Here is a 21,870-nt window from a genome sequence, read left to right as displayed (position 1 = left end):
TTAGTGTTAGAGAATGCAAATGGATACATACCTTTGATACTGTCCTAAGAGGACTGAATGAGTATAAGGAAATTGCCAGGCAGGTATCTACTTTAAATAATGGCTGAGGTTTTGCCTATTGCACCCTATCTGGCATATTCCATTAACCCCTTCGGTGAGCAGGTCGGCCGGGAGCCATCCTGCGCCACGGTGCTCGTGTCCCGGCCGTCCGGGAACATGGCACCCGAAATCCCTCTGGTGCAGGCACCGGAGGGATTTCTATTTCTCCCCTGTAGCCTCAGGAGCTGGGGAAGAGCTTCCCCAGCTTCCTAGGCCCCCCTCCCCCGTTTCAGTGACATGAGGATCAGCACGCACGTCGCGCTGACGTCATTTCACTGAAACCAAAACTGAAATGAGCCTTTAGGCTCATTTCAGTTTCACTTTCTACGTGCTCGGGGGCTATCTCAGCCCTCTGAGCACGTAGAAAGACTGGAGAGGTATCAATGGAAAGGGGAGAATCTCCCCTTTCCAATGGTAGCCCTCCCCAGTGGATCCCTGCTAGGGGATCGCCCCAGGAGGGCGTTCCCCAAGCAGGGATCCACCCACTAGACACCAGGGAGGGGGGAGTGGCCCTCCCCCATAAACAATTGGCATAAGGGGGGGGGCAGAAAGTCCACTAAACGCCAGGGATTTTTTTTGCGCATGTTTTTAGGGTGGGGGCTTCCCGAAACGGGCACGCCAACGCCCCCACCCCTCGCCAGCATTACAGCCATTCTGCCCACCTTGGGGAGCAGATGGGTCAGTAGCCCCCAATATGCCCCCTGGGGGGAGGGGGGAGAGAAAGCCCACTTGATGCCAGGGATTTTTTTGTTGCCATATGTAATTAGGGAACGGCTGCCCAAAACGGGTATGCCAATGCCTCCACCCACCGCCAGAATTACAGCCTTTCTGCTCCCCCTGGGGGGGCATATAGGGGCAGTAGCCCTCAATCTGCCCCCCCGGGGGCAGAAAGCCCACTAGACGCCAGAGATTTATTTTTGGCCAATTTTAATTAGGGTAGGGGCTGCCCAAAACAGGCATGTCAATGCCCCACACCCCACCAAAATGACAGCCTTTCTGCCCCCCTGTGGGACAGATGGGGCAGTAGCCCCCAATCTGATCCCCCGGGGGGGGCAAAAGCCCACTAGATGCCAGGGATTTTTCTTTGGGCAATTTGAATTAGGGTGGGAGCTGCCCAAAATGGACATGCCAAAGCCCCCACCCTCCCCACAAAAATAAGTCTTTCTGCCCCCCGGGAGGCAGATGGGAGCTATAGCCCCCAATCTGCCCCCCGGGGGGCAGAAAGCCCACTTGAAACCATGGATTTTTTGTTTTTCGTGTAGGGGCTGCCCAAAATGGGCATGACAATACCCCTCCCCTGAGAAATTCCAGTCTTTCTGCCCCCCGGGAGGGCAGATGGGGGCAGTGTCCCCTGATCTGCCCCCCAGGGGGGGCAGAAAGCCCACTAGGCGCCAGCGATTATGCTGGCTTTTTTTATGCGCAGGGGCTGCCCAAAATGGGCATACAAATGCCCCCACCCCCACAAAAAATAGCCACAGTCTTTCTGCTCCCCTTGGGGGCATATCGTGGTACCCCGATTCCCCCCCAGTGTGGTAGAAAGCCTACTAGGCATCGACTTTTTTTTTTAATAACATTATGCCTACCAGTGGATTTTGGACCCTAGCGCAGCTGGCGCAGAGGGAAACATAGCTAAACCTGTACATTTTTTAAAACTAGAAACCAAGGGGAATCCAGGATGGGGTGACTTGTCTGCCTCTCACCAGGTTCTGTTACCCAGAATCCATTGCAAACCTCAAACTTTGTAAATAAAAACACATTTTCCTCACAATTCTGTTGTGGGAAAGTTCTGGAATCTGCATGGATCCACAAATTTCCTTCTACACAGCATTCCCCCAGGTCTCCCGATAAAAATGGTACCTCACTTGCGTGGGTGGGTCAAGTACCCGTGACAGGCAAGGTCCCAAAACCTAGTGAGGCGACTTCAAAATTACCTATCATAAATCAACCTGGTTGTCAAAGGGGGTCCGCGGCCATCTAGGGAAACCTACCAAACCCACACATTTCTGAAAACTAGACACCCGGGGGATTCCAGGGAGGTATGGCTTACGTAAATCCCCCACCGTTTTGTTACCCAGAATCCCCTGCAAACCTCAAATTTAGCTGAAAAAAATCACTTTCTCCACACATTTTTGTGTGGAAAAGTTGTGGCATTGCTCCAGCAGAAAAGGGCAAATTTACATATTCTCCCTGGCTTACAGACTCGTCATTACACTAACTCATTCATACATTCATTCATTGGTGGGGCCCATAACACCAACACTCATATGTCTCACTCGAATCTGTGCACAGGAGAAAAAGAAGCGCTGGACATGTGGGGGTACCTTGTTACCTATCGGGAATAATTTCTTTACATCATATACATTATATACATTAGCACCTATAGAATCCTGACTTTAACATCAAGGCACTCCACCACTTGGTCGATGGAACAATTAGTTAGACTGGTTGATGGTGATTTAGAACGAGGTAAAACACACTTAAAGCTTCGGAAACATTTGGTTAATTTTCAATACCTTATTAAAGACTCACAAACTAATTTCTTATTAATCCAATTTTAGTTTATCTAATTTAGTTCACTCTGCATTAACATGTTCAGGGTTACAGTTCAAATAGTTCATTTATTTAAGAGACCTCCAATCTTTTGATCCTTAGCATAAAATCTTGCATAATATTATATTTACCGAATTTCGAACATTGGCGACCTTACGACCACACAGAGTATTATTCCAGTCTCTGCGACAATGTCCAGGAGAACCCGTCAACCCACAGCAATAAACAAAACCCTTCAGAAGGAATTGTTCTTTGGAATTCAAAGAAAACCTAGGTAAACCAGGAAATCTCCTTTAGTTCGACGCAGTCCCAACGCCAAAGACGGTCATCCTAAAGAACGAACCCTCCCTCTGCCGGATCATGGACTTTCATAAAAAAAAATCTCCTTACTTTAGGTCAATGTGCAACAATTTAGGGGTAGAAAGTGTTCTGATTGTCTAAACCAATTTCAACTTGCAAGTTTCCCAAATGTTCCCAGGTTTGCCTGTTTTCCCATGAGACCGGGCATGACATTTCTCAATTGTATTCTTTTGGGTAATTGACAGGCAAAAGTTCCGAAGTAACAACAAGCAAGCCTTCTTGTACAGGTCCTTCATTGTCCCCTCGATCGTTCACACCATACTTTGTTTGGCAGTCCTCCATGTTCCTATCCTTGACAAGGAACACTCTGGTTCATGTTGGAGGTAGCCTGGAGATCTTCAGAGCCATCCGATTCTGCGCAGTAGACATCGCGCTCACATGACGGTGGCACCCTCGGTACTCCATCTTAAGTACTGCCGCCTAGTAGGCCCGAATGCCAATTTAAGCAAAAACAAACATAACAGTAATTAAAATATAGAAATTAAGATTCTAATGTTTAAACCCACACTAATCCCAATGTATATTAGTATTTTCTAGCATATAGCAACATTTAAAGCAATAATACTCAACATTCTTCAGTGCTGAATGCACAAACCATCACAAAAGCAACATAAATAATGCAATTCTCTATTTTACCACGTTCTACAGTTAGTTTACGTACCACAGTTAATCATTTAATTGTTTGCCATGCAATTAGCATTTTAGTCCCACGTGAACTCGTGTTTATCAAGGTGCAAAGATTTATTAGTCATTCCATTTCACACTAGTTAGTACGAGTTAATGTTTAATATAGTTATGTAATTAATTTCATGCAAAATAGAGGAGGTATACAAAAGTTTGTTTTTACTTGCTCCATCAATCCCCCCTTTGGTGATTTTTAACATCACCACAAATCACAATAAAATGTAAATTTTCTATGGAAATGATTACTCAGTTCCCTTGCATTTGTTACATTACATCATAGTATTCCCCATCTCATCTTCTCTTGTTTTCTTGTACATGTTTTCTTTCCACTCTTCTAGTTCTATATCTCCTATTTCTCTTTCTCTTATTTCCTTCTCCTTTCTTTTCTTAATTTCTCTTTTTATCTTATTTTGCAACTTTCTTCTTTGAATACATACACACCCTAGTCTTAATATCAGTATTATCACACAAGTCACTGGTATCAGTATTTTACCCACAAATGAACTACCTCATTTTGTTAATAAACTCTTTATAGTAGAAAAACCTTTACCAAGTTTCTCCCAAACACTTTCAACCTCCAGTGGAACAATTTCTTAATGCAAATCAGTTATATTCTTAATGTATTTCTTTAAATTTTGACTTTCGTCAGGAATGTAAGTACAGTAATGTTGTACCTTCAGAATTCCACAGACTTCTTCCTCTTTGGCCAATATAATATCAAGGGCAAGTCGATTTTGCATAATCATAGCTCTCATGGCAACCATTTCGGTATTTACCATTAAGAACCCTCCAGCTAAGCGATCCACAACTGTGGACAATTTTCTAATTTTATGTGCATTCAAAGATATTCCAACGGCTGGTATCAGTGCTCCAAAAATATCCCCTATAATCTCTGACCAACTCTCCCTCCTTCTACGTGTTAGTTGTCTACCTATTTCGTGCAAACCGTCCTCTCCCCTTCCCACATGAAATATTTTCGGGAAGACCAGACCTAGGTAGCATGTACCATACCAGTGGGCCGGTTACTTATAATAAGCCCTGTTCCCTCAGATGTAATATATTCCAGGGAATGCCGGATCATTTCCTCCTTTAAATCCCCATCCTCCCATGATTTTATATATGTCATGGCATTCGCTTGCACCTACAAAGTAATTATCATAAGCAGTGTTATCTCTACTGATGCACAATTTCCCTCTCTGAGGCCAATCTAAAGCCATTGCGGGATTTGTTTCTCCCTTTAAATGGTTTTCCTCTTCAGCATCCCAAAATGTTGTTTCTATCTTTTCCCCAGACACTTTTCTTTGCATCTTAATTCTCCTCTCCTCTACCATGTTCAGGAATGTTTTTTCTTCTTTTCTCAAACTACAAGTAAGATTATTCTTAAACACTTCTTCTAAAGTTAATTCCCCTGTTTCTAAGAAAAATTCACCTAAAATTCTACCAGGAATCACCTTGTTTAGTTTGGGAACTACAGGTATCTGTGAGAAGACATTATGTACATCAGTATAATAGTATTCTAATTTCCCTGTTCTATAGAACAAATTTGCTAACACACTACAAGTTATCCAATATGTCAAAGGAAGGTGATGATAGGTGACACCCTCTGACACAGTAGCAGGTAACTGTATACAAACATAACAATCTCTAACTTTCATAGTCTTTACATATTCATACAGCAGCTTTGAAAAAACATTATTAGAGAAATCATTTATAGACTTATCCTTGTGAAAATATGTTCTATCTACCAGTTTAGTAACATGAGTATCGTCAATTTTTCCTCTATTGGTCCTGTTCTCGGTGTGGTTTTCTACATCTTCAGATGTTACTTTAAATGAAACCGTTATTGCTAATATGATCCATACAAGCATTAGTAATTCTGTACAACAAAAACACATTTTACACCATCTTCTGAGAAACCCACATGTAGGTTTTCTACCTTCTGTGTTTGCCGTTTCGGAAATGATCAGTGTCTTTTGACTTAGCCTCTTTTCATTCACAATTTATTTTCATCTAAACCTAAGGCTTCGATTGCCTACTTGGTTCTTTCAGTCACATGTCTTGTCCGGAGTTTTAATTCCTTGCGTCTTTCTTGGTCATTTCAATCCGTGCATGGATCGTCTTTGTCTCTTGTTTTCACAATCTTGGTTCAGAACTTCCTGATCATCCGTCTCTTCTCTGATATCAGATAAGATAACTCTCAGGATTTCCGAATCTTCTTCAACCACTTCCTGCACAGTCACTCCTAGACTTTCTTGGCTATCTGCTTCCTCTTGTATATCAGGAAGTGCCACATACGTCCACTCTGGTGACTTATACTTCTGGTTTGGTTTCTTCATCCTCTTTGCTCCTTTCAAGTGTGCCTGATCAGTGTCTTCTGATTTCTCTTAACTAGACACTTCATTCACTTGTTCAGCATTAGAAGATTTTATTCTCGTTAGTCGGCATCTCAATCTTTTAAGTTTATTAGGTCAAATTTCTTCTCTTGATGGCCTCTTCAACTTTGTTCCCTTCTCTCCTCGCTCCGTTTTCCAAGCTCTTTTCCTCAAAGTTCTTCCTCCTTGGCTTTCTTCTTCACCCTCTTCAGATTCAGTATCGGTCTGGCTTTTATTTTCTTTGGATTTTGTTCTCAGGACCTCAGGTTCACTATCTACGTTTATCCCTCCTCGTGTTTCTTCCACGCAATCTTCCTGCTGACTAACTGTCCCTTTTTCTACCTGGATGTGTGTCGTCCCTACACCTCCTCGGGTGTCTTCCGCAATAATCTTACCCTCACTCTCTGTATCTAATTCCTCACCTTCTAATTCGATGATTTCAGGCGGAATTTCTCTTGTGCTTGTACTTGGGGCTTCGTTATCAAAAATTTCTTGTTCAGTTTCTTCAATATGTTCTTTTATCCTTTCTTGTATTCCCACCTGTTCAGTTTCTGATTCGGAGCTAGTATCGGAAACTTCCAGTCGTCTCCTTAATGATATATTCTCCTGCTCCACTACTTGGCTCAAATCCGCTTCTCCCGTTCTTGAGGTTTGTCTTGTTCTTGTTTCTTCTGATTCTGACTCAGAACTGGTATCAGACTCTTCCAAATACTCTTCTTTATGTCTGTTTATAGGACCAGGGACTTGAAGAGTGTGACTAGCATGAATCCAATTCTTTACCTTGGCACACTTCACAGCAGTCGTTGTGGTCAGAATGACTTGACGTGGTTTCCCCCAGCGTGGAACCAGACAATTTCTCCTTCTAGGTACTTTGATTCGTACCCAGTCTCCAGGACTCAAATCATGAGCTGGCTTTTTTTCAAGGGTGGTTGCATCTGGTCCAACCTGATGAAACACAGAATGAACGGTATCAGACAGCCCCTTGCAATAATCCAAAACGAAGTCATCAGATATAGGCAGTAGTTTGTTGACAGGAATGAAAACATGTCTCATTGCTCTAACCATAATAATTTCATGGGGGCTCAGACCGGTGCTCCTATCAGTCATGAGCACAAGAGGCAAGACATCTGGCCATTTTAGACCTGTGGCCAAACACATTTTCCCCAATTTGTTTTTAATGGTGCCATTCATTTGCTCCACTACTCCAGAAGCCTCTGGGCGATAGGCACAATGTAGTTTCTGTTGTACATTCAGTGCTTCACAAATCAATTATAATTTCATTTTGGAAATGCTTTCTTCTATCTGATTCAATCATTACTGGGAAACCAAACCTAGGAATAAACTCTCTCAAAAGAAGTTTCGCTACAGTTACTCCATCGCTCCTTCTGGTCGGGTAAGCCTCCACCCAACGTGAAAACAGGCAGACGATTACTAAGACATATCTTCGCCGATTACACGGGGGCATTTCAATGAAAATCAATCTGCATTCTGGTGAAAGGACCTCCCTCCCGTCTTATGGTTCCCAAACTCACCACCGTTTTTCTTCCTGGATTATATTGCTGACATATAAGGCATCTTTGACAAAGGCTTTCAGCTATAAGCCAAAACTTGGCATTATACCAGGTCTGTTTGAAAAGTCTAATCATGGCATCCTTACCTATATGTGCCTGCCCATGGTACATCCGTGCCATGGTAGAGATCATGCTATCAGGCATTACTGGTCTTCCATCACGATAAACCCAAACTCTGTCTACCTCGCGTGGTGCACATCCTGATTTTATCCACTGTTTCTTTTCCTCTTCTCCTGCTTCTTCCTGTAACTGCCTCACCTCATCCCATGTACTCACAGTGTCAGTAAAAAGCAAGGGACACGAGTCCATTTCCTTTTCCCGATTCCGGTTCAAGGAATTTTGATTCCGCGCACAATACTGCGCTATGTCATTCGCAAATTCATTGCCCGCTGACACGTAGTCTGTGCCCCTTGAATGTGCCGCACATTTTATAACTGCGATTTGATTAGGCAGCTGTATCGCCTCAAGCAATTTTCCAACCACTTCAGCATTTCTGATTGGAGTTCCACTCGACGTCAGGAGACCTCTTTGGGACCAGATCTGCCCAAAATCATGCACCACTCCAAACCCATACTGACTATCAGTAACCACAGTGACTCGTAGGTTCTTTCCCAACTTGCATGCTCGGATAAGTGCAAACAATTCAGCAACTTGAGCAGATTTTACTCCTTTCACACAGCCGCTACAGTACATACAGCATATGCAGCACTCAAAATCCCCTCTCCAGTTCTAAGACATGACCCATCCACAAACATCACATAGTCACTTTCTTTCAGAGGCACATCTTTTATATCTGGACGCGGCTTAGTGCAAAAATCAAGCACTTCCAAACAGTCATGATCCACATCATCCTTCACCTCCACATTCACAGCATCAGGTAATATTGTCGAAGGATTTACATTAAGGCACCTTACAAGGCTCACATTTGTAGCACCCAGAATGACCTTTTCATATTTAGTTAGACGACTATGCGTCATAAATTGAGTTCTGCTCCTTGTCAAAAGGATTGCAACATCATGGGGAACAAACACTCTCACAGGATATCCCATCACAATTCCTTCACTCTGTTTCAAACTCTTACATGTAGCAGCCACTGCTTTCAAGCATCCAGGCAAAGCTACAGCTATGGGATCTAGTACAGCCGAAAAGTATGCAACCAGTCGTCTTAGTTTTCCATGCCTTTGTACTAGCACAGAGAGCGCACATCCATCTCTCTCACTGCAATAGTGCTCAAATTCCTTTTCGTAATCAGGCATTCCAAGAGCTGGTCCTTCACACAAACTGTCTCTCAGTTGTCTAAAAGCCTTCATCTCCTCTTTATTCAGTTCAAGAGGATCTTTCACATCACTTTTTGTCACGCGTACCAAGGGTTTCGCAATCAGCGAAAAGTTGCTGATCCACTGGCGACAATATCCCACCATTCCAAGAAACATTCTCACTTCTCTCTGAGTCATTGGTGCTCTCATTCCTTTTATTATTCTGATCCTGTCTGCAGTCACTTTCCTCAGGCCCTTTTCGATCTTACGACTTAAGTATTGTACTTCTTTCTTACAAAATTGTAATTTTGATGGGGATACTTTGAGTCCTCCATCTGCCAAATGATCCACCAGTGCAACTTTGTCCACCACACATGCCTCTTGCGTCTTCGATGCCACCAATAGGAACTCGAAACTCGAACCTGGTTCCCCAGTTCCAAACTCGTCAGCTCTGACAGCTGCCCCAAGGCAGTGGTGGGCTCAAGGGGGTCCCCTCTGCATCGGACTAGAGGACTCCCTGCTCTGCTGGGTGGTTTGGTTTGGCCTGCACTAACCTCTTGTTGCACGGGGTGGCATGTATTGAGGGTCTACACTCTCTCTATGTGGGAGGGCTTGCCTTGGGTGGTGGGATCCCCCTGCTTGAGGAACAGGCATTGGACTGCAGGGAACCCTGCTGTGTTGGGTGTTCTTGCTCCGAATACATCCACTGACTTCTGAATCTTCAGTTTCCTTGCGACTTTCTTTACCATCCCAGCTAGTGCCTCCCACTTTGTTCTACCTTCGCATTTAGTAAATGCATTTTCCATCCTGTCCTGTCCTTCCTTTCCTTTCTTTCTTTCTCTCTTTTTTCAGGCAATGTTTATTTTTCTTTCTCCTTTCTTCCATGTCTCTTCCCTGCTCCTTTGCATTCCTCCGTTTCTTTTTCGGCATTCATTCCTTTGCTTCCTTTCTCGCCCGCTTTTTGCTTTCTGACCCTCTTTAAGTTCTCCCCTCTTTCAGTCTTTCTTGCGCTTTATTTCTCTTCTCTTTCTTTTCAGTTGCATCACTTACATTACTATTAGTGTATTTCCTGAATTTCCACTTTCATATTGCTTTAATGCCTTCTATGCCAAGTCTCAATTGATCTTTTCTTTTGCGTTTCATGTTCTTTTTCCTCACCTTTCCTTGCTTTCTATACACGGGTTATTGTGTCTTTTTTTTTCCTTTGCGACCCACCCCTTTGCCCTGTTTTTACTCTCCATCTTTTAGAATATCTGTATTTTGTTCCCTCATCAGTGACCACCATCCACCCCATGTGGCTTTTTTTACTCTTTCAGCCTGCAAGAGGTGTAATAATTCACCTGAACCCCTTGACACGCAGGGTTTCTGGTTGAGTGACGTCAGCTTCCTCCACCCCCAAAGCCAGCTTACGTTTTAGTTAAACGTATTTTTTGACAATTGCTTCTAAAGCGGCTTGTTGACGTCACATCTATTTTGCTTATCCCTAAAACCCGTCCTTGGAACTCTTTTACACACTTCTTCTTCTTCAGCACAACCAGGGCAACTAAATGTCATTGTGGCTTTGGCAAACCGCACAGCTTTTTAGCGCTGCCCCTTTCGTCGAAAACAATCTGCCCCAAAATAACCCAGAGTCAAAATAAAAATACATATGTTCCCTAGTAATTGATGTATAACATGCGATAATAGAGTGCAGTTATATTAAACAGTATCAGAAAGCACTAGAACAAATGACACACCATCATAGCACATAACAGCACAGCAGCATACAAAATAGTATAGCGTAACATAGTATAGCATAGCATAACCGGGTGACATTATAACAGCACAACAGAAAACATGTTATAAGACGACAAAAACAATATCATTGCATTCTAAAGCAAAGCATAACAGGGTGACATTCTAACAGCACAACTGAAAACATGTTATAAGACGGCAAAAACAATCTATTCGAATTCTAAAGCAAAGCATAACAAGCATTAATAATGCAATAGGTCTCGCCTTTCATGAAGTTAAAGCCATTTGCTTTGCTATACAATACCATTAGCAAAGCAAATGGCTTTAACTTAATCAAAGGCGAGACCTATTGCATTTTCAATGCTTGTTCATGTCTGGTTCAGCACTATGTCATGATAACACCAAACCAATAGAACTGTAACAGAAAAGTTAGGGATAGAGTATTGTTGGTGGGAAGCAGAGCGGAGGAGAAGACATGGAGGAAACCTGTACTGACAGTTGCGGAGAGGGTTACACTGGCATGGAAGGTGCAAGATTGGGTGACTTTGAGCTGGCCAAGCAAGAAACAGCACACAGTGTGAAGAAAAGAAGCAGAGAGAGGATTTGGATAGTAGTCGCGGCCGGCTCACGGGTGAGGGGTCACACGGGGAGGGGGTGGCATGGGGAGTGGGGTTAATTTAATTAAAAAATAAAAAATAAACTTACCTTTGCCTCTGGTACCACCTCGCGTCTCCTTTCTCCTCTCCACACAGGAAGTAGGCAACCTCTCTCCCCTCCCCTAAGCCAATCACAGCGCTGTAATGGCAGTGTTTTGATTGGCTGGGACGCCGACCCCACAGACGTCTATGGGTAGGCCATCTTTATGTAGGCTGCATTCAGACTACATAGAGAAAATGCAGAGTGTGCATGACTGGTTTGGTTGGCCCTGGGGCCACCACTCTTCCCCTGCCTGGAGCAGGACCACCCACCCCCAACCAAACCCTGCCTTCTGCTTTCTCGCAGTGCGAGAAGCAGAAACATAAAATGGTATTCATAACACCATTTTATGTTTTTGCTTCTCGCACTGAGAGAAAGCAGTGGGGCGACGCACCACTGCCCACGTGAAGGAGATGCCCCTGTTGGATAGTTATGGGACCTATAAGGGTCTGAAGAAGGTACGGGACTGAATGCAGTGGTTTGTAGGGACCTGTAGCATACATCAGAATTTAGGCAGATGTTCACTGTGGTAGTTTGTTGGTGCCGAGGTAAATAGAGCCAAACTAGCAAAATAAAAAAAGACTGTTCCCAGTCAGGAATCTCTCGGTCGGTTTTGCTCACGAACAAGCAGGCAAATATACAGACGGCTTGACAAGTCCATTTGCTATAGCTTGACGACAGTGATGCACAAAAGGCAGACATTCTTTCTCCTAGGTGTATAGCCTTGCATATTTTATTTAATTGTCCAGCTAACCTACAGTCTTGTGTATTGTTTCAGGTTCTAAGTCTAACATGGAGGATATAAGTGAGGTAAGCATTTATGATCAGCTGGCTTGCTGTTTACTGCAAAAAACAAGTCTTCCTCTGATGAAAAAGGAGATATTTTGATCCCCAAGGATGCTACTGGCAAAACTGGAAGTGGACTAGGGCAGCTAGAGGCGGGACCCAGGCAACCGTGTGTGTGTGTGTCTTTGTGGGTGCATACACGTGTGTTGTCTATGCTTGTGTGCGTTTTCTGTCTGCGTGTGTGTATTGTCAGCCCACCCACTTGTGGCTTGACAGAGGAGCCATAGAGTGACAGACTGCTTACCCTTATAATGAACACACGACACAAAGAATGTCTTCTGGAATACTTTGCACGTCTGCAATTTAACTCCCAGGTAAGTGTGTGTGTAGCTTTCATTTTCCATGATGCATAATGGTGACACTGTTTTTTGCATTCTAATCAGCAACAGATCACTGAACATTCTGTTTTAATGATTCAAACAAACAATTAGTTGTTATCCTTTGGCTTTTCTCTGCATCCCTACTGATGGCACATGCCCTTAGTGCCAGCGAAAACAGATTTTACCTGGGACATAAGATCCACCGAAACAAAACATTTTGTTTAATTAAAATATCACAAGCAAAGTATCCTGGATTCAGATGTTAGAAGTCTTGTAAAGCTTACAAGGAAGCCCTTTATATAAAAGTAAAAAAATATACCGAATATGGCCTTAGGCACCGTGAGACAATTTAGTTAGTCATGTGTGCTATATAAACAAACATGACATATAGAAAAAAAAATAAAGTAAGCAGACATTGGTTGCTGAAGGTTTTTGCAGTGCAACAAATTAAAATATCACAGTACGTTACTGGATAGAAAAATAATATAAGTCTAAATACACAGACCAAATCATCTGAGTACACGTCTCTTGAGACTTTGAAGTCAAAAGCTGTTGAGGGAGTCAAGCCTTCAAGTCGTTTCCATTGTCAATTCTCCAGATCAGCGCATTGTGACTGAAAATTCAAGTAGAGACCTTCATTGAAAGTCTGAAAGTTTTGCAACAGGCAGTGGGGTTAATTAAGATGGTTTGTTGGCCTGGTGTGGTTGTGGTCAGATGGTTCAACCCTGGGTGGGTAGGTAAGCATTTGGCGGGCAGCAAGCTGCCCCCTGGCTTTAAACCTGCAGAGTGTGGGCTGGTAATTTTGTTGTGAATGCAGTGCCCTCTGGCCAGGCAGGGCTTACTGAACCCATCCTGCCAAAGAGCTGAATGTAAGTGACTCTCTTCTGATCTCTCTGCAATTGCCCTCATTTCTTGTGCCACATCCAGCAAACTGTAGGCCACAGATGACACTTCAAAGGCCATACTCCTCTCTTAAGGTCTAAGGCCCTTCTGAACAGTTAGTGCTTCACACCCAACACTTCTTAGACCAGGTATGCTTAGCGAATCTATTAGTAAAATTACATCAATTCCCTTATGTGTTACCTTGTTGATGCACTTCAAAAACTAGTACCATGTGCTGCTGACTCATCAGACTCTAGCATGAAGGGAATTGTATCTCTTGTACAGTTATTGGATGAGAGTGATGACTAGAAAAGCAACTAAAGAGAAGCACATCAAAATCTAAGGACATGATTTGGCAGTTGCTCCACTAACTACATTTCTTACACCAGCCTTCCAAAATAAAACTAAAGAAGTTAGTAGTCAATCCACCAACCAAATTCCTTGTACCATTCCTTGTACTATTGTTCTTCCAGAAGAAAAGTGGCCAAGTCAAAAAGTGGCCTGTCCAAGGAACATAATTGGGTTAGGACTAGTCTCTGTTCAATAAAAGCTAAAAACGACAGGCTCTCGCCACCAGATGCTGGTGCTTTGAGGTTTAACAGTAGCAGGAATAGTATGGGACCGTCAGCAGGAGGTTCTTTCTATCTCTTTAGTTGCTGCACCTAGGTTAACCATTCAACCTATGTTGTGCAGTCTCCTCACATATATTTCAATCCTCATTTGAATTTGACTCAGGAGGCCCAAGCCCCTCTCAAGCTGTGCTGCCACATCCCAAGTCTTTCTATCCGCACAGGAATGGCATTTGTCAAATGGCCCAAACAGACTCTCTTGGGTCCAAGAAAGTGATAACTATACTGCACCCCTTCAGATAAATGAAAGAAAAAGATAGTAGACATCTTAAGATGTTTGTGATATTGAACTATCTGCTTCAGAAAGAATTTGTGAAAGGAAAAAAAATAGCTAAGCCTGTAAGATTTGATCAAGGCCACAACACAAATAATGAGATAATGAGGCTTTAGCCCAGATTTAGTTCTTTGTCAACCAGATACACTTAACAATATATTTTCTGTTGCCAACTTTACAGTTCATTCCCAGTCCCGTCAGTTATGATGTAAGGGAGGGATGCAAGAAAGCATAATGTGTGGAGCAATGAATTATTAATAAGGTGTGTCCCTTTGTCTAGTAGGCTTTCTTTGTGAATAATTACAGTCTCTCTCCCAGTCTTTCCACATGTAGAAATCAAATTTTCATCTAGAGGGCTGGACTGTGGTTGTAGTTTATGTCTTTGGGGTCGAATCAAGACTGGGTGATGCCAAGTGCTTGAAATATATTGAACAGATATTGCGGTGCACCTGGAAGCGTGGTTGTTGTCATCTGTAAGGTCACTTTACTGGTCATGTGTTGGCCCAGTCAAAGAAAGAATCTCTTGTGTACTTATTATGGAGCTCAGGCTTCACCAATAGTGAGGGATTTTGTGAAAATGGGAACAATTTGATGCTGACGAGGCAGTGTCTGTCCTGGGCAGCTACTTTTTACTGAATACTGTGACCAGCAGACAGCAAGTCTTAGATGTAGAGCCACAAACACCGGTGTAGGGATACACTCAGACACTAGCAGGGAGAGACTCACATGGACACTGGGGTAGAAAGAAACTAACTGAGACCCTTTACCAGAGAGACACTGACACAGAGTCTTGTGCCTTGGGGAACTGCCACACATTAACACATGCACACACACTTGGACGGGGAGCACTGCCACATGCTTCGGGGCAGTGAGGATCTCACTTGCTCACTGGGAGACATGAACATTAGGCGTACACAGAGCACACAAATCCTGGTTTGTTACCTAAATTGCGATATTCCTCTTTAGGTGCACTTGCCATAGGAGTCGGTCATTTGTGCAGCATGCAGTTAAAAGACAAACCCAATGACCAGATAACAGCAGACATTAGCCAAGACAGCTGACCCAGAGACACACTCACATTTTGTATTGTGGATGTTCACAATATCCAACATCCCTCCATTAAATAATGACTAGCAACAAAAATCCCTAGATGTACCATCACTTCACAAGTACTGTGTATGCATTAGTGCAATGAGCAGATACCTCATTCACTGTGTGCACAGTTCACTTTCACTCTTCAGTGATTTCAGTACTAATTACAGATCATTTCTATGGCTCTAACTCACCCAACTCTCTAGCTAAGATGTTCTTGTTCAATATTCAGTCCTATTGGAAGCAAGCCTTTCAACTGCAAGTTCAATGCAGTGATTGTATTTCCTATGGAGTTCTGTTTCCAGATATGCGTTGCTAAAATTCCCCTATTGATTAATTTCATAGTTTGTAGAGGGCCACTGTCTCACAACAAGTGTAAATGTAAGTTAGGACAACAAAAGCTCCCTTGTGTGCCGTGTTTTAGTAATAACCATAAGTAGTAACCAAACAATTAATAAATATCTGACAATTATAAAATACTGAAATACATTTATTTAGTTCCATACACATAGAAAATAATTTCATAACAAATCTGCATTTGAAATTTACTTACTAAATACAATCACATTTTTTTTCTAGACAAACAGTACCTAGTTTCTAGATCAAAACTTATCAAAATATACATTTACATAAAATCTACTTGCATGTATATAGAGTACTTTACAGAAACCATTCTTTAAAAATTTAGCAAATTCACTGTTACAGAGTCCATTTCATTAACATTGAATAAATGTCGACAAAGCGTTTCGGCGGATCATTTGTTTTATCTCTGCCTTCTTCAGGACTTATTCAATACACACAGAATTTTCTTAAAATATTAAAAATCATTTCAAATCCAAAAGACTTGATCAGAAACACTTCCAGACCATGGGCTCCCTTCATATTACGGTGCACGTATTTTCTAGGATACAGTATTCAGTTTATATCCCTTGTGATAATAGCCTCTTAAAAAAGGGCAGAAAGGCCTCGCAATGTCTGCAGGGCCCCTCAGGGTTTATTCATCTGTTTAAAAGGCTGTATACCCTTGAGCGATCTGTTCTTAATTTATTTGCCGCAATGGTGGTATTTATTCAGTCCTTTATATCACACCTTGCTATTCCATTCCAGTTTGGTTTCAATTAATCAGATCTACTGTATCTATTCAATTTGGTAGCGTGTCAACCTTCTGGTTCCCATGCACCTTACCACTCCTTGTATTAGTGTCCATTTGTGTCCCTCTTGCCCCGGTAGAAGCCTGGACCCTTGTTGAGCCTCAGTTATAACAGTTTGTGGATCTGGTTTTGCATTCATGTGAGAGGAACCAAATCCGCTTTGTTGAAGACATCTGATAATTATGTCTTTTAATTATTTATTCATTTTACAAGCGATTGGTATAGCTTGTTAATAAAAGTTAACTCTTTTTAGGAATTTGTTCACCTCGATGGAGCCAACGGAGGATTGACAGCAGACGCCCTCAAGAAGGAAATTGGGAAATTGAAGGTATGGAGTGAGAATGTTGGAGCTCAAAGTGCTATAATATAGATTACTGGCAGGGCACTTGTGCTACCCTCAAGCTGCTTCCAACAACTGAATCTCTATGCAGGGGGAATAGAGGGCTGGGAGTAAAGTTTTTCTGGTATGTTTTCTTCTTGTGTATTCATGGGTTAGAAGTGATTTTAATCCTCAGGCTTGTAAGCAGCTGGCTCTTCATATGATATATCAAAATGAGATATATCGTGTAAAGAGTCCAGAGGTTCCCTTATAAGTGGACAGGGGCTTGCTCTAGAAATCCCAGGATGCTCCTCCACGGGGCAGTGTGGTCGAGAAGCCTAAGGCTTATCATAGAGGAGTGCAAGACACCTGAAAATACACACACTGGTCAATAAATGAGACACACAACTCAATAAGGCGATCCACACCAATTTATTGGAAAAAATATATATCTTTATATATGTTTAGGCACCAGAAGCAATTCGTTCAGTAAGTATGTTTTTAAGTGGAAATTGTTTTCAGTTCAAAAAGTTGACACTTAGTGCAATTTTCGGAAGCTGCAATGTTATCCTACATCCCCGCCAAGTACTGCATCAGATGTGAGACTAACGCATTTTAATGTAGTGGTCCGCATAACCTCTCTAAAATCCATTCGTTGCGCATTATAGCACCCCTTGACCACCCTGGTGCGCTAGGAGGAGCAGCGTCCAGTGCACACCTGGCAACGTCTGCTATTGAGACCGGATTTCCTGTGCTCAAACTGTTTATCAAAAATAACCAATCCATGAACGCTGGGCGCCCCGGGAAAATCATTCAATCACTCGAATCTGAATTAGGTGAGCAGAGCTACTAACCTAGTGCTCTCAATGGGGTGCCCGTGCTGGTCATCAACAATACCAATAATTAGACCAGCCACTGCCCCACGTGGATCTGAGTGGGGGCGGTGTCTTGCCTCTTGAGCCAGTGAACTCTGGCTTAGCGCAGTCAAGTCATTCATCAGGCCCAGGGCAAGCCGAGCAGGCTAGCAGTGTCTTCATCAGTGCTACAGAAATAACAAAATGCCGCACTGGGCTATAGTGGCTCGCGTCGAAACTGGTGCAGCGCCTCTGCTGTTGTGTTCTGGGAAGGCCTCTGCCAATCAACGCATGGTGATTGGCCCCAGAGGCAGACTTTGAGGAGGCAGTAACTTTGCCTTTCCTTGCCTGCAGTTGCCAGTGTGGCCTTTCCTCCTGGAGGAGGTCTTACTCACTGAGTGGCACGGTCGGTCCTCATGAGATCAGTGAGTACAGGACTGATTTGTGGTGGCGGGTGGACAGAGTGGGCGGCGTTGGAGGGTGCAGGGTGCTGTTTATCGGTGTCAGGGAGAGCTCTCTGCAGGCCCTCACTGAACCTGGATTTCGCCGGCCCCATCATTTATAGTTTTTAGATTCACATATTAGTGACACTCTCCTGAAGGAGGCGAGTGAAACTGACGCCTGTGGATCGTGATAAAGCAAGCCCACGAAGCTCTCATCCTGGAAGACACACTCCCAGACACTTGTGGACAGACAGCGATCTGGTGAGTCAGGTGCTCTGAGTCGAATGACTGCACTGTCTTTATCTGATCTCTTCAGCACCCACTTCTTAAACATGCTGGGCCAGACTTCCTGGTAGTTTACAGCCTTCACGGGCAGGTTTTCCCTCATCTATACTGCTGGCCCGGAGCACAGAAATGCGGCGGGAAATTAAGGGGAGGGAAATGATCTTGTGTTTCACAAAGAGAATGAATGGTTTTTATATATTAATGGCCATGAAAGATATGTGGCAATCTTCAGCCCCATACAGCTGTAAAAGCCATAATGTCAGCATCGATTGAAATCTACGGCTTAGATGCCCTGCTCCGAAGCCAGTCTTGCACATCTGCTGAAATGTTAAACTGCAGAGGGTTTTAGGGCGCTACCTCTGACATGCAGCCTAGGGCTCCCAAAAAATCAGAAACAGGGAAACAATATTCTCTAACTATGTTATTAATCTTTTATTTAGGTAACTTCATACAAAATAACCACACACCTAAATAAAAGATGATAAATCCAACAAGTTAAAGACATTTATTGGAAATACATTATTTTATGTTAACATTATGAAACCTCAATTGGTTAATGAAATAACTGCAAATGTTTTGTGTGGCACTAGAGAGAAGCCTCATTTTGTCTTGGTTGGCAAAGTGGGGGTAGTGACTTCTGTATTATAATGCTATGATGGCCCAGCCTGCGACTAGAACCACTGTGAATATACACCTTGTTTTAAACTTGTATCACATACAGTATAAGATAGACTGCCCGGAAATATGCAGAGTATTCGTGGCTATTGTACAGGAAGTGTTAGCCTTCTATTTCAGGGGTTTGCAGCAGTTTCAAGCTATTTTTAGAGCTTCTCATTGCTGAAAAGGGTGTCATCTGTGATATTTATCTGTTTTCATGCACTTCATTGCTTTGTTTTGCTCCAAAGTGTCGCTCTAAGTGTCACACATGTGGCAGTTCAGTGTGACTCATAAAACCACGTGAACCACAGAAATGTCACACATAAGCAATCTGAAAACTTGCCATCGATGTTTACGTTTCCCTCGTCTTCATTGCTTAATTTTGCTTGCGAGAAAGTGTTACTCATAGTTATTGAATGTCACTCATAATCACACTGAATTTATGAAAATGTCACACATGAACAATCTGAAACCTTGGCAGCTATAATCCTTTGGGAGGAAAAGTCAATGTGGCATTCAGGTACAATACAACGATGAACGGGCCCAATCTCCAGGATTTACATTGAGTGGTGGGCAAGGTCCAAGGCAGCACCAGCAGAACTCCACCAGCAGCACTAGGGTGGCCAGGTGCAGGGGGGCAAAGCAGCATTGGGTGCCCAATGTTACTCTAAGGGGATCGATCCTATTCCCGTAAAGAGGCGGTAGGCTCGGACTGGAAGGGCATTCAGGCTGAAGCAACAGGGGGGCTCAGGTCTCACAATGCACGGGGACCTAGGGACATCTTTGCTCCTATTCTCTGCAGCCTAGGGGCGACAAGTGCAGAGGTGTCCTTAGGCGTCGGGTTTTTCTTACCAGCAGCAGTCACAATAAAGGAGGCCTGCATGCAGAGGCTGCAGACGCTGTTAGGGAGTCCACGAGAGGTGTCACCACACTGGATTCAGTCTCTGGGGGGCTGAGGGACCATGCTGACACTATTGGCCCACTTCAACTCAGGCTTGCAGCAACGGTGCAGTGATGTCTTCAGGCATTGGGCTTCTGTGGTCACGAAGTCCTCTCAGGTGTCTTTGGATCCCTACAGGATGTAGGGAAGCAGGTTTGCTACTTCTCAGGAGGTCTTGGTTCCTGGATGAAGTGCTGGCAGGTCTCCCGGGCTTTGGGGACTTAGAAGCTGCAGGACAAGTCTCCTTTTGGCGCAATTGTCAAAGTCAGCAGGCAGGGCAGGAGGGTTGGTACCAAGTCAGCTGCTAGGACTTCTGTTCTTGCAGTTGCGGCTCTTCACATCCTTCTACATATTTGATATAATTTCCTGGGGCCAAGGGCTCCACTGAATACAAAATGTAGGTGTCTTATGGGAATGAAGGGTGGTAGCCAATGGGCTACTGACACCTGGGGTCACTATGCCCACTCTATGACCACTTCCTATGGGAAGTGGGCGTAACCCTACCTCAGAGTTTCTAAGTGTGCCAACATAAAGATGGCCTCTTCTGAAAAGTCATACCCACATCAGGGTAGGCCATCTTAGGGGTGGGACTACCCTGGTGGTGTGCACACCTACCCGACTAGCTAATTTCCTGCCTGTTCAGGTGCCAAAGGGCTCAGGGAAAAGGAGGTTCAGCCTCCTCTCCTATGAGGGGGGCTAGGTTTGCATTTCAAAGGCGGGAGCTTCTTTGAAGCTTGCTGGCCTAGGAGTGCTAATCAGTTGGTCATCCTGAGGGAGGGGATTTGAACACCCTCATTCTGTGTAGACTTTGTTTCTGACCTCCTGAGAGCAAATGCCCTCACTCTGGGAGGTCAGAAATGTCTCTGGTGGCAGGCTGGCAGAGGCTAGTCAGCCAACACACCTGAGGCTGGTAGGTTTTCAGCGGGCACCTCTAAGGTGCCCTCTGAATGCCTGTATTAATATATCCAACGTTGGAATCAGTGTGGGATTTTTAATATGGGATGTTTGATACCAAACATCCCTATCTTCAGTGAAGCCATTATGTAGTTGGGGAAGTCATTTTCACCATTGTCCTACACATGTTCTAAAATGGCTTCCCTGTTCCCTTGCATTGGTAGTAATGGAACTGACAGTACAGGGGCATATCTGCTCATACAGGTGTGCCCTAGTATTAAGCACTCTGCCTTAGGGGTATAAGGTCTGCCGTAGGGATGACTAACAAATACTTCATGCAGTGTTAGGGGACATGACACCCATGCTTGTGTGCCATGTCTTTATTTCACTTTTGTCTGCACCAAAATACGCAGCCTGCAGTGGCCGTCTTTAATGTGTTTGGTGAGGGGTCCCCTAGGGTGGCACAATTCGTGCTGCAGCCCTTGGGTGACCCTCTTTAATACCCCAGGCCCTAGGTTCCAGGGGTACCATTTACTAGGAATTTACAGAGTGGGCCAAAGGTATTGCCAACTGGGGAAACAATTGTACAGTTTTTGGGAAAGAAACCTGGCACTGGGGACCAGGTTAGTAGGAACCCAGTGCACTTCAAGTCGAAATCTCATCATGGCCCAGGCAAAAAGTGGAGGTGACCATGTCAAACAGGGGCACTTTCCTACAATGCTGCATGCCATATGAAAAGTGAATGAAGTCTTTTACCAGCAAACATTTATAAACATAGTAATCCACATTTGTAAAGCGCGAACAATCACCCGTAAGGGTCTCTAGGCGCTGGGGGCCGTCGGGAAGATTAAGCAAGCTATTGCCCAGAGTCACATGGTGCTGGGCTAATCTGCCGCCGGCGCCGGGGATCGAACTGTGATCCCCAGATTCCGGAGTCAGTCGCCCTGGCTGCGGCGCCACAC

The 21,870-nt window shown here is 43.8% G+C and overlaps 1 protein-coding gene across 1 annotated transcript in view; it reads left to right on the top strand.

Moving 5' to 3' along the window:
- LOC146869217 (interferon-induced 35 kDa protein homolog) overlaps nt 1-21,870 on the top strand; it is a 211,855-nt gene that overhangs the window by 19,263 nt on the left and 170,722 nt on the right. The window contains exons 2-3 of the mRNA XM_085644035.1: nt 12,101-12,132; nt 16,770-16,844. Of these exons, the coding sequence (XP_085500161.1) occupies nt 12,115-12,132; nt 16,770-16,844 (93 nt within the window). The 5' untranslated portion in view covers nt 12,101-12,114. The remainder of the gene's footprint in view (nt 1-12,100; nt 12,133-16,769; nt 16,845-21,870) is intronic.

This window comes from Triturus cristatus, chromosome 1_1 (genome assembly GCF_964204655.1).
Source record: "Triturus cristatus chromosome 1_1, aTriCri1.1, whole genome shotgun sequence".
NCBI lineage: Eukaryota > Metazoa > Chordata > Amphibia > Caudata > Salamandridae > Triturus > Triturus cristatus.
The sequence above is the reverse complement of the archived record's forward strand: the minus strand, read 5'-3'. Positions and strand labels throughout refer to the sequence as shown.